The sequence below is a fragment of the Ascaphus truei genome, chromosome 19, assembly GCF_040206685.1.
Source record: "Ascaphus truei isolate aAscTru1 chromosome 19, aAscTru1.hap1, whole genome shotgun sequence".
Classification (NCBI taxonomy): Eukaryota; Metazoa; Chordata; class Amphibia; order Anura; family Ascaphidae; genus Ascaphus; species Ascaphus truei.
In genome coordinates, this window is record NC_134501.1 from 22206912 (window position 1) to 22219402 (window position 12491).

At 61.5% G+C, this 12491-nt stretch overlaps 1 protein-coding gene across 1 annotated transcript; it reads right to left on the minus strand.

Annotated features, from left to right (window-relative positions):
• Positions 1-397: 397 nt before the first annotated feature.
• On the minus strand, positions 398-11419 carry PDCD2L (programmed cell death 2 like). The gene is made up of 7 exons (XM_075577163.1): positions 11320-11419; positions 11086-11215; positions 9211-9374; positions 6647-6716; positions 6029-6357; positions 2765-2878; positions 398-572 (listed from the first exon to the last, which is right to left on the minus strand). Exons 2-7 carry the CDS (start codon positions 11191-11193, stop codon positions 398-400), a joined length of 960 nt encoding a protein of 319 aa, XP_075433278.1. The 5' UTR covers positions 11194-11215; positions 11320-11419.
• Positions 11420-12491: the final 1072 nt, after the last annotated feature.

Here is a 12491-nt window from a genome sequence, read left to right on the forward strand (position 1 = left end):
GCCAGCGGGCAGCGTGAGGGGCAGCGGGCAGCGTGAGGGCCAGCTGGCAGCGTGAGGGGCAGCGGGCAGCGTGAGGGCCAGCGGGCAGCGTGAGGGCCAGCTGGCAGCGTGAGGGGCAGCGGGCAGCGTGAGGGCCAGCTGGCAGCGTGAGGGGCAGCGGGCAGCGTGAGGGCCAGCGGGCAGCGTGAGGGCCAGCGGGCAGCGTGAGGGCCAGCGGGCAGCGTGAGGGCCAGCGGGCAGCGTGAGGGGCAGCGGGCAGCGTGAGGGCCAGCGGGCAGCGTGAGGGCCAGCGGGCAGCGTGAGGGGCAGCGGGCAGCGTGAGGGCCAGCGGGCAGCGTGAGGGGCAGCGGGCACATGGAAGAACCTGGCACAGAAGCCGTGACTCTTGACAGTTTAATTAGCGGTGACACAATGTCCTACCTGCGCCGTCCCCCTGCAGCATACTGACGAGAGCCGGCATCAGCTGGAACTCAAACACCCTGCGGCCTCCGCACTGCGCACACGGCGGGGTCTGTGAGCCCGGGCCGGAGGGGGGAGGTCTCATGTACAGAGGGTCTCCGTTCCAGGAGTATCTGGGTGGTATAAGGGGGGACAAAGTGGTTTATAGAACAGGCACACACAGCCCGACACACAGCACAACACACACACACACCCCTACAGACACACACACACACACACACACACACACACACACACACACACACACACACACACACACACACACACACACACCCCTACAGACACACACACACACACACACACACACACACACACACACACACACACACCCCTACAGACACACACACACACACACACACACACACACGAAGAAGGGGAGAGGTTCCCAGTCACATCATTCAAGCCCCTAACTGTGAGATGCGTCAAATACATCGCTGTGCAGGTTACCGCCCACAGGGGGCAGAGTACAGCCGCGGCGCACAGGGGGCAGAGTACAGCCGCGGCGCACAGGGGGCAGAGTACAGGGGGCAGAGTACAGCCGCGGCGCACAGGGGGCAGAGTACAGCCGCAGGCACACAGGGGGCACAGTACAGCCGCGGCGCACAGGGGGCAGAGTACAGCCGCAGCGCACAGGGGGCAGAGTACAGCCGCGGCGCACAGGAGGCAGAGTACAGCCGCAAGCACACAGGGGGCAGAGTACAGCCGCAGGCACACAGGGGGCAGAGTACAGCCGCGGCGCACAGGGGGCAGAGCACAGGGGGCAGAGTACAGCCGCAAGCACACAGGGGGCAGAGTACAGCCGCAGGCACACAGGGGGCACAGTACAGCCGCGGCGCACAGGGGGCAGAGTACAGCCGCAGCGCACAGGGGGCAGAGTACAGCCGCGGCGCACAGGAGGCAGAGTACAGCCGCAAGCACACAGGGGGCAGAGTACAGCCGCAAGCGCACAGGGGGCAGAGTACAGCCGCAAGCGCACAGGGGGCAGAGTACAGCCGCAAGCGCACAGGGGGCAGAGTACAGCCGCAAGCACACAGGGGGCAGAGTACAGCCGCAGCGCACAGGGGGCAGAGTACAGCCGCAAGCACACAGGGGGCAGAGTACAGCCGCAGCGCACAGGGGGCAGAGTACAGCCGCAAGCACACAGGGGGCAGAGTACAGCCGCAAGCGCACAGGGGGCAGAGTACAGCCGCGGCGCACAGGGGGCAGAGTACAGCCGCGGCGCACAGGGGGCAGAGTACAGCCGCAGCGCACAGGGGGCAGAGTACAGCCGCAAGCGCACAGGGGGCAGAGTACAGCCGCGGCGCACAGGGGGCAGAGTACAGCCGCGGCGCACAGGGGGCAGAGCACAGCCGCAGCGCACAGGGGGCAGAGCACAGCCACAGGCGCACAGGGGGCAGAGTACAGCCGCAGGCGCACAGGGGGCAGAGTACAGCCGCAGGCGCACAGGGGGCAGAGTACAGCCGCGGCGCACAGGGGGCAGAGTACAGCCGCGGCGCACAGGGGGCAGAGTACAGCCGCGGCGCACAGGGGGCAGAGTACAGCCGCGGCGCACAGGGGGCAGAGTACAGCCGCGGCGCACAGGGGGCAGAGTACAGCCGCGGCGCACAGGGGGCAGAGTACAGCCGCGGCGCAAAGGGGGCAGAGTACAGCCGCAGGCGCACAGGGGGCAGAGTACAGCCGCGGCGCACAGGGGGCAGAGTACAGCCGCGGCGCACAGGGGGCAGAGTACAGCCGCGGCGCACAGGGGGCAGAGTACAGCCGCGGCGCACAGGGGGCAGAGTAGAGCCGCAGGCACACAGGGGGCAGAGTACAGCCGCAGGCACACAGGGGGCAGAGTACAGCCGCAGGCACACAGGGGGCAGAGTACAGCCGCAGGCACACAGGGGGCAGAGTACAGCCGCAGGCACACAGGGGGCAGAGTACAGCCGCAGGCACACAGGGGGCAGAGTACAGCCGCAGGCACACACGGGGCAGAGTACAGCCGCGGCGCACAGGGGGCAGAGTACAGCCGCGGCGCACAGGGGGCAGAGTACAGCCGCAGGCACACAGGGGGCAGAGTACAGCCGCAGGCACACAGGGGGCAGAGTACAGCCGCAGGCACACAGGGGGCAGAGTACAGCCGCAGGCACACAGGGGGCAGAGTACAGCCGCGGCGCACAGGGGCGCGTTACACCCGCACCTGCCTCTCCAGCACGGAAGGAGTTAATATTTATAGGGCAGATCATTAATGAATAAGTAATGTCGGGCGCGCCTCACGTATTCCTCCTCCGCAGTGTCGGGGTTCATGTCGCCAGTGACCTCTGACCTGAGAATTTGCTGTCTGCACGGCGAGATCTTCTTCAGGAATTTGTGGAACAAGACGTCCCGGCTCCGGACTTCGCTCTTCTCGTATTTCTCGCTCTCTCCTTTCGCTGCGGCGCTGCGCGGAGAGACACGGGGAACAGAGCAGAGACCGCGGGGGAGGTCAGCGAGAGCAGAGAGGGAGGGGGGGAGGTCAGCCAGAGCAGGGGGGGGAGGTCAGCGAGAGCAGAGAGGGAGGGGGGAGGTCAGCCAGAGCAGAAAGGGAGGGGGGAGGTCAGCCAGAGCTGGGGGGGGGAGGTCAGCGAGAGCAGAGAGGGAGGGGGGAGGTCAGCGAGACCAGAGAGGGAGGGGGAGGTCAGCGAGACCAGAGAGGGAGGGGGGAGGTCAGCCAGAGCAGAAAGGGAGGGGGGAGGTCAGCCAGAGCAGGGGGGGGGGGGTCAGCGAGACCAGAGAGGGAGGGGGGGAGGTCAGCCAGAGCAGAAAGGGAGGGGGGAGGTCAGCCAGAGCAGGGGGGGGAGGTCAGCGAGAGCAGAGAGGGAGGGGGGAGGTCAGCGAGACCAGACAGGGAGGGGGGGGAGGTCAGCCAGAGCAGAGAGGGAGGGGGGAGGTCAGCCAGAGCAGGGGGGGGAGGTCAGCGAGAGCAGAGAGGGAGGGGGGAGGTCAGCCAGAGCAGGGGAGGCAGGGGGAGGTCAGCGAGAGTAGAGCGGGAGGGGGGAGGTCAGTGAGAGCAGAGAGGGAGGGGGGAGGTCAGCGAGAGCAGAGAGGGAGGGGGGGAGGTCAGCCAGAGCAGGGGGGGAGGTCAGCGAGATCAGAGAGGGAGGGGGGAGGTCAGCCAGAGCAGGGGGGGCAGGGGGGAGGTCAGCGAGAGCAGAGAGGGAGGGGGGGAGGTCAGCGAGAGCAGAGAGGGAGGGGGGAGGTCAGCGAGAGCAGAGAGGGAGGGGGGGAGGTCAGCCAGAGCAGGGGGGGGGAGGTCAGCGAGAGCAGAGAGGGAGGGGGGAGGTCAGCGAGAGCAGAGAGGGAGGGGGGAGGTCAGCGAGAGCAGAGAGGGAGGGGGGAGGTCAGCGAGAGCAGAGAGGGAGGGGGGAGGTCAGCGAGAGCAGAGAGGGAGGGGGGAGGTCACTGAGAGCAGAGAGGGAGGGGGGAGGTCAGCGAGAGCAGAGAGGGAGGGGGGAGGTCAGCGAGAGCAGAGAGGGAGGTCAGTGAGAGCAGAGAGGGAGGGGGAGGTCAGAGAGAGCAGGGGGGATTTAGGTCAGCAAGAGCAGAGAGGGAGGGGTAGGTCAGCGAGAGCAGAGAGGGAGGGGGGAGGTCAGCAAGAGCAGAGAGGGAGGGGGGAGGTCAGTGAGAGCAGAGAGGGAGGGGGGAGGTCAGAGAGAGCAGGGGGGGTTAGGTCAGCAAGAGCAGAGAGGGAGGGGTAGGTCAGCGAGAGCAGAGAGGGAGGGGGGAGGTCAACAAGAGCAGAGAGGGAGGGAGGAGGTCAGTGAGAGCAGAGAGGGAGGGGGGAGGTCAGCGAGAGCAGAGCGGGAGGGGGGAGGTCAGCGAGAACAGAGAGGGAGGGGGGAGGTCAGCCAGAGCAGGGGGGGTTAGGTCAGCAAGAGCAGGTTGGGGAGAGGTCAGCAAGAGCAGAGAGGGAGAGGGGAGGTCAGCAAGAGCAGAGAGGGAGGGGGGAGGTCAGCAAGAGCAGAGAGGGAGGGGGGAGGTTAGCGAGAACAGAGAGGGAGGGGGAGGTCAGCAAGAGCAGAGAGGGAGGGGGGAGGTCAGCAAGAGCAGAGAGGGAGGAGGGAGGTCAGCAAGAGCAGAGAGGGAGGGGGGATGTAATCGAGAGCAGGGGGGGAGGAGAGGTCAGAAAGAGCAGAGAGGGAGGGGGGAGGTCAGCGAGAGCAGGGATCGCGGGGGAAGTCAGCGAGAGCAGAGAGGGAGGGGGGAGGTCAGCAAGAGCAGAGAGGGAGGGGGGAGGTCAGCGAGAACAGAGAGGGAGGGGGAGGTCAGCAAGAGCAGAGAGGGAGGGGGGAGGTCAGCAAGAGCAGAGAGGGAGGGGGGAGGTCAGCAAGAGCAGAGAGGGAGGGGGGAGGTCAGCAAGAGCAGAGAGGGAGGGGGGAGGTCAGCAAGAGCAGAGAGGGAGGGGGGAAGTCAGCAAGAGCAGGGGGGGAGGTCAGCAAGAGCAGGGGGGGAGGGGGGAGGTCAGCAAGAGCAGGGGGGGAGGGGGGAGGTCAGCAAGAGCAGGGGGGCAGGAGAAGTCAGCAAGAACAGAGAGGGTGATGGGGATTCAGCACCAGCATGGGGTAGAGCAGAGAGGTTGGGTGGGGGAGGAGAGGTCAGCACAAGCAGAGGGGGGAGGTCAGTGTGAGCAGGAGGAGGAGAGTAGAGATGGCAGGGGGGAGAGGAGAGCCGGCAGGGGCGAGAGAGGAGAGACGGCAGGAGCGAGAGAGGAGAGACGGCAGGGGCGAGAGAGGAGAGACGGCAGGGGCGAGAGAGGAGAGACGGCAGGGGCGAGAGAGGAGAGACGGCAGGGGGGGAGAGGAGAGACGGCAGGGGGGGAGAGGAGAGACGGCAGGGGGGGAGAGGAGAGACGGCAGGGGGGGAGAGGAGAGACGGCAGGGGGGGAGAGGAGAGACGGCAGGGGGGGAGAGGAGAGACGGCAGGGGGGGAGAGGAGAGACGGCAGGGGGGAGAGAAGAGACGGCAGGGGGGGAGAGAAGAGACGGCAGGGGGGAGAGGAGAGACGGCGGGGGGGAGAGGAGAGACGGCAGGGGGAGGAGAGGCTGCGGGGAAGGGGGGAAAAGAATCCCCTCCTCACCTGACAGCCGCTCCTCTCCCAGAATCCCCTTCTCACCTCTCTGATAGCCGCTCCTCTCCCAGAATCCCCTTCTCACCTCTCTGATAGCCGCTCCTCTCCCAGAATCCCCTCCTCACCTCTCTGACAGCCGCTCCTCTCCCAGAATCCCCTCCTCACCTCTCTGACAGCCGCTCCTCTCCCAGAATCCCCTCCTCACCTCTCTGACAGCCGCTCCTCTCCCAGAATCCCCTCCTCACCTCTCTGACAGCCGCTCCTCTCCCAGAATCCCCTCCTCACCTCTGACAGCCGCTCCTCTCCCAGAATCCCCCTCCTCACCTCTCTGACAGCCGCTCCTCTCCCAGAATCCCCTCCTCACCTCTCTGACAGCCGCTCCTCTCCCAGAATCCCCTCCTCACCTCTCTGACAGCCGTTCCTCTCCCAGAATCCCCTCCTCACCTCTCTGACAGCCGCTCCTCTCCCAGAATCCCCTCCTCACCTCTCTGACAGCCGCTCCTCTCCCAGAATCCCTTCGCGCTGCTCGTACTCCCGGAGGAGCCGCTGAGCGTGACCGATGTCTCCGGCTCCCACGCAGTCCTCCTCCTCCGCCACGCCCACATAAAAAGACCGGAACAAGCCACGCCCGGACTGTGCGCGCCGTGGTCTGTCACCAAGGGAGAGACCCTGGAGCTGGGAGACACAGTCTGCGCGTGGTGACACGGTGGGACAGCGTGTGACATGTGACGTGAGGAGAGGAGCAGGTTCCTCGCCATCCAGACCCCAATTGTCTGCATCTTCTCCCCAGTCTGTGGCGGCCAAATTCTCCTCCTACAAAGAGAACAGTGAAATCCCGTCACTATATTCTCCACTGACTGCAGGATGTAATAGTGTGTACACGTGAAGAAGAGACCGGTGAGGTTTGGGAAGCTCTGTACACGTGAAGAGGAGCCCTGTGAGGTTTGGGAAGCTCTGTACATGTGAAGAGGAGCCCTGTGAGGTTTGGGAAGCTCTGTACATGTGAAAAGGAGCCCTGTGAGGTTTGGGAAGCTCTGTACATGTGAAGAGGAGCCCTGTGAGGTTTGGGAAGCTCTGTACATGTGAAGAAGGTAACGAGTACCTGCTGTAATGGGGTTTCCTTTTTCTGTGACTCCTGCACCTCCAGGCCCTGGGATCGTAACACTGCCCAACTGTGCAGAGGTGGGGGGAGGAGAGAAGGGGAAGCGAGGGGGGGAGAGAAGGGGAAGCGAGGGGGGGGGGGAGAGAAGGGGAAGCGAGGGGGGGGGGGGAGAGAAGGGGAAGCGAGGGGGGGGAGAGAAGGGGAAGCGAGGGGGGGGGAGAGAAGGGGAAGCGAGGGGGGGGGAGAGAAGGGGAAGCGAGGGGGGGGGGAGAGAAGGGGAAGCGAGGTGGGGGGGAGAGAAGGGGAAGCGAGTTGGGGGGGAGAGAAGGGGAAGCGAGGTGGGGGGGAGAGAAGGGGAAGCGAGGGGGAGGAGAGAAGGGGAAGCGAGGGGGGGAGAGAAGGGGAAGCGAGGGGGGGAGAGAAGGGGAAGCGAGGGGGGGGAGAAGGGGATGCGGGTGGGGGGGAGAAGGGGATGCGGGTGGGGGGGAGAAGGGGAAGCGGAGGGAGAAGGGGAAGCGAGGGGGGGAAGAAGGGGAAGCGAGGGGGGGGAGAGAAGGGGAAGCGAGGGGGGGGGAGAAGGGGAAGCGAGGGGGGGAGAAGGGGAAGCGAGGGGGGGGAGAAGGGGAAGCGGGGGGAGAAGGGGAAGCGAGGGGGGGGAGGAGATTGGGGGGAGACAGACAGGGGCTTATCAATGATTCTCATGGAAAGCATAAAAAGGCAAAATCACCCCCAAAAGCCCGAGAGCTCCGCTGATGACCCCAGAAGCCTGTGAGGACAATCAGAACGGTGAAAGTAAATGCAGACATCCCTCGTAAAATGGGGTCATCATCCCCACAGCAGTTCCCCTCATTATCTGCACCCCACCCCCCCCCCCCCCCCCCCCGGCACCGCTCCCACCCATTATCTGCATTACTCAGACCAGCCCTTTAACTCCTTCAGCACTGGAAGCCTCGCAGTGCAGAGTGGGGGTTCAGTGCTTGAAGCCTCGCAGTGCGGGGTGCAGACTGGGGGTTCAGCGTCGGAAGCCTTGCAGTGCGAGGTGCAGACTGGGGGTTCAGCGCCGGAAGCCTCGCAGTGCGGGGTGCAGACTGGGGGTTCAGCATCGGAAACCTCGCAGTGCGGGGTGCAGACTGGGGGTTCAGCGCCAGACACCTCGCAGTGCGAGGTGCAGACTGCGGGTTCAGCGCCGGACGCCTCGCAGTGCGGGGTGCAGACTCGGGGTTCAACGCCGGACGCCTCGCAGTGCGAGGTGCAGACTGGGGGTTCAGCGCCGGACGCCTCGCATTGCGAGGTGCAGACTGGGGGTTCAGCTCAGGACATCTCACAGTGCAAGGTGCAGACTGGGGGTTCAACGCTAGAAGCCTCGCAGTGCGGGGTGCAGACTGGGGGTTCAGCGTCGGACGCCTTGCAGTGCGGGGTGCAGACTGGGGGTTCAGCGCTGTAAGCCTCGCAGTGCATGGTGCAGACTGGGGGTTCAGCGTCGGAAGCCTCGCAGTGCGGGGTGCAGACTGGGGGTTCAGCGCCGGACGCCTCGCAGTGCGAGGTGCAAACTGGGGGTTCAGCGCTGTAAGCCTCGCAGTGCAAGGTGCAGACTGGGGGTTCAGCGCCGGACGCCTCGCAGTGCCGGCTGGGGGTTCAGCGCCGGACGCCTCGCAATGCGGGGTGCAGACTGGGGGTGCAGCACTGTAAGCCTCGCAGTGCGAGGTGCAGACTGGGGGTTCAGCGCCGGACGCCTCGCAGTGCAAGGTGCAGACTGGGGGTTCAGCGCTGTAAGCCTCGCAGTGCGAGGTGCAGACTGGGGGTTCAGTGCTGTAAGCCTCGCAGTGCGAGGTGCAAACTGGGGGTTCAGCACTGTAAGCCTCGCAGTGCGACGTGCAGACTGGGGGTTCAGCGCTGTAAGCCTCGCAGTGCAAGGTGTAGACTGGGGGTTCAGCGCTGGACGCCTCGCAGTGCGGGGTGCCGACTGGGGGTTCAGCGCCGGACGCCTCGCAGTGTGAGGTGCCGACTGGGGGTTCAGCGCCGGACGCCTCGCAGTGCATGGTGCAGACTGGGAGTTCAGCACTGTAAGCCTCGCAGTGCAAGGTACAGACTGGGGGTTCAGCGCCGGACGCCTCACAGTGCGAGGTGCAGACTGGGGGTTAAGCGCTGTAAGCCTCGCAGTGCGAGGTGCAGACGGGGTTCAGCGCTGTAAGCCTCGCAGTGCATGGTGCAGACTGGTGGTTCAGCGCTGTAAGCTTCGCAGTGCGAGGTGCAGACTGGGGGTTCAGCGCCGGACGCCTCGCAGTGCGAGGTGCAGACTGGGGGTTCAGCGCTGTAAGCCTCGCAGTGCGAGGTGCAGACTGGGGGTTCAGTGCCGGACGCCTCGCAGTGCATGGTGCAAACTGGGGGTTCAGCGCTGTAAGCCTCGCAGTGCGAGGTGCAGACTGGGGGTTCAGCGCCGGACGCCTCGCAGTGCATGGTGCAGACTGGGGGTTCAGCGCTGTAAGCCTCACAGTGCGAGATGCAGACTGGGGGTTCAGCGCTGGAAGCCTCGCAGTGCGGGGTGCAGACTGGGGGTCAGTTACCTCTCGTTCTTCCCCCAGCACGGCTTCCTGCTACACGCAAACACGTGAATGACACGGTGAAACGGCGAGCCTTCCAGGGGGCAGTACACCTGTACAACATGCGAGAGGGCCGAGGAGCACAGCCCGCAGGATGGGGAGATCAGCAACACCTGGGGAGGGGCGTCCTGTCCGGGACGGGGAGAGACGTCACCAGGTTATACACACAAGACCTATCTATATACACACAAACACACACCACTCTCTCTTTGTCTATATACACACACACACACACACCTCTCTGTATTACATATATACATATACACACACATCTATCTAGATCTATATACACACACGCACACAGACACACACTTCTGGCAGTAAATATGTTCATTTAATCATTTAAAAAAATATTACTTTTATACATCAGGTTCCGGCAATTAGAGTGTCAGCTCTGTTGGGAAGCGAAGCATTTTCCCAATTTACTTCTACATCAACGATGTGCAGTGCCGAGTATAACACGAGTAATAATAATAAAGAATTACATTTAAACTCGGATATAATGGGTCCTTTACAAGGATGAGAAGTGACGCAGCACCAGTCACATTGTAATCTAATTATACAAAATGGCGTCTTACAATATAACCACTTATTGCTCAGATATCCCATGTGATGGGTGCTGGTGTTCCCTGGGACCCAACAGGCTTCATCCTCCCAAAATCCTTCATAATACCAGGGGAATCCATTTACTATCGAGAATATGAATTAGCAAAATATATTACACCATAAAAACTAATAACCGGCATAATGCATCTTCAATATCCCCCCATACCTGGGTCACGCATGGGACACGTTACACGTCACACGCAGTCACAGTAAGACACGCAAAGTCCGCACAAAAAAACACTTCAAACTTATAGTTGAAATATCCTCACAACCAGCAGTGTCCGAAACGTCGGCCAGAGCCGTGGCTTCCACGTGAGAACACGCCATGCGTCGGTCACTGCGGAGAGCGACATTTCTCCGCCTTGTGAGGACACGTGAACTAGAAGCTTGAAGCGTTTTTCTGCACTTTTTTACATTCCTTTGGGGGACTTTGTGTGTCTGACGGTCATTGAGTGTGACAGGAGGAAGGCACGCGTGCGACAGGAGGAAGGCGTGCGTGCGACAGGAGGAAGGCGCGCGAGTGACAGGAAGGAGCGTGCAACGGGAGGCAGGCGCGTGCGACAAGAGGAAGGAGCGTGTGCGACAGGAGGAACGAGCGCATGCGACAGGAGGAACGAGCGCATGCGACAGGAGGAACGAGCGCGTGCGACAGGAGGAACGAGCGCGTGACATGTATATGCCGCGTGTGAAAGCAGTAAGGCGCGTGTGACAGGGGGAAGGCGCGTGTGACAGGAGTTAGGCACATGGACAGAGCAGGAATGGGTCACATAACAGCAGTGACGAAGAGCATGGGGGTGGAAGGTTTACGTTTAGTTGCTTGGGTCGGACTAATTGCCATTGGTAGTAATCAGTTTTGGGGTGCACGGTAAGAGGAGCGGCTGGATACTTCGCTGAACCTTGGAACCATGAACAATCTTTCGGAGTCAGATCTCAGGTGATAAGAGCTGTGTGCGGTAGAGGTGAGGCGCTTGTTCAGATAGGCGGGCAGCTTGCCCAGTATGATTAGTATAATTGCCCAGGGGGCATGATGCCTTGCCAGCTGGTGCAGATATGAGTTATTGTTTGGGTATGGAACATGCATTGCACCAGTCATTTTTATGGAATATTTTTTGATACTTCATTTTGTACTAAACAAAAAGTTTCGATTCTCTTTTCTCAATAATAAACGAATTGTTTTAATTAAGTATTCAAAAAAAATAATAATATCCAATCAGAACACAGCCCTGCTCTCACCGGCAGGCCCCCGATCTTGCTCACGTCCCATGAAGAAGCTTCGTCTTCCAGAGCAGCATCTTTAAACCCCAGGAGCACGCGCTGCGTAGTGGGAGGAGCCAACGCCATGATGTCAGAGCCACTTCCACATCTGCAGGACACAAAGGGAACGTCACATTTACATACATGTCACACGTGAATAAGGTGACGTTATATTAGGGGTCAGCTGAACAGGACAGGTAAACGCGCGCGCACCTCGCCTGGCTGCACGTGTACCCTCGCTGTTGCGGGTCACACAAGCATGACACAACCACACCCACTGGTCAGCCCTGCTCACAGCATCCAATGGGTCACATTGTATGCATGCTGCATAGTGACCAATCAGTGAAGAGATGCTAATGAGGCCCTGTTGGTACATCACGTGCAGAAAGTACGTCAGGTCGGGGAGGCGGGGACAAGAATTAACCCCGCAACTCCTGAGGAGACCTGCAGTGTGTATGTGCAACACGCAGGGCAGTGTGTATGTGTAACACTCAGAGCCTTGTGTATCTGTAACACGCAGAGCAGTGTGTATGTGTAACACGCAGAGCAGTGTGTATGTGTAACACGCAGAGCAGTGTCTATGTGTAACACGCAGAGCAGTGTGTATGTGTAACACGCAGAGCAGTGTGTATGTGTAACACGCAGAGCAGTGTGTATGTGTAACACTCAGAGCCGTGTGTATCTGTAACACGCAGAGCAGTGTGTACGTGTAACACGTAGAGCAGTGTGTACGTGTAACACGTAGAGCAGTGTGTACGTGTAACACGCAGAGCAGTGTGTACGTGTAACACGCAGAGCAGTGTGTATGTGTAACACTCAGAGCCGTGTGTATCTGTAACACGCAGAGCAGTGTGTACGTGTAACACGCAGGGCAGTGTGTATGTGTAACACTCAGAGCCGTGTGTATCTGTAACACGCAGAGCAGCGTGTACCTGTAACACGCAGAGCAGCGTGTATCTGTAACACGCAGAGCAGTGTGTATGTGCGACACGCAGAGCAGTGTGTATGTGCGACACGCAGAGCAGTGTGTATGTGCGACACGCAGAGCAGTGTGTATCTGCGACACGCAGAGCAGTGTGTACGCGTAACACGCAGAGCAGTGTGTACGCGTAACACGCAGAGCAGTGTGTACGCGTAACACGCAGAGCAGTGTGTACGCGTAACACGCAGAGCAGTGTGTACGCGTAACACGCAGAGCCGTGTGTACGTGTAACACGCAGAGCAGTGTGTATGTGTAACACGCAGAGCCATGTGTTCATGCAGAGCAGTGTGTATCTGTAACACGCAGAGCCGTATCTGTAACACGCAGAGCCGTATCTAACACACAGAGCCATGTGTATCTGTAACACGCAGAGCCGTGTATACGTGCAACATGCAGAGCAGTG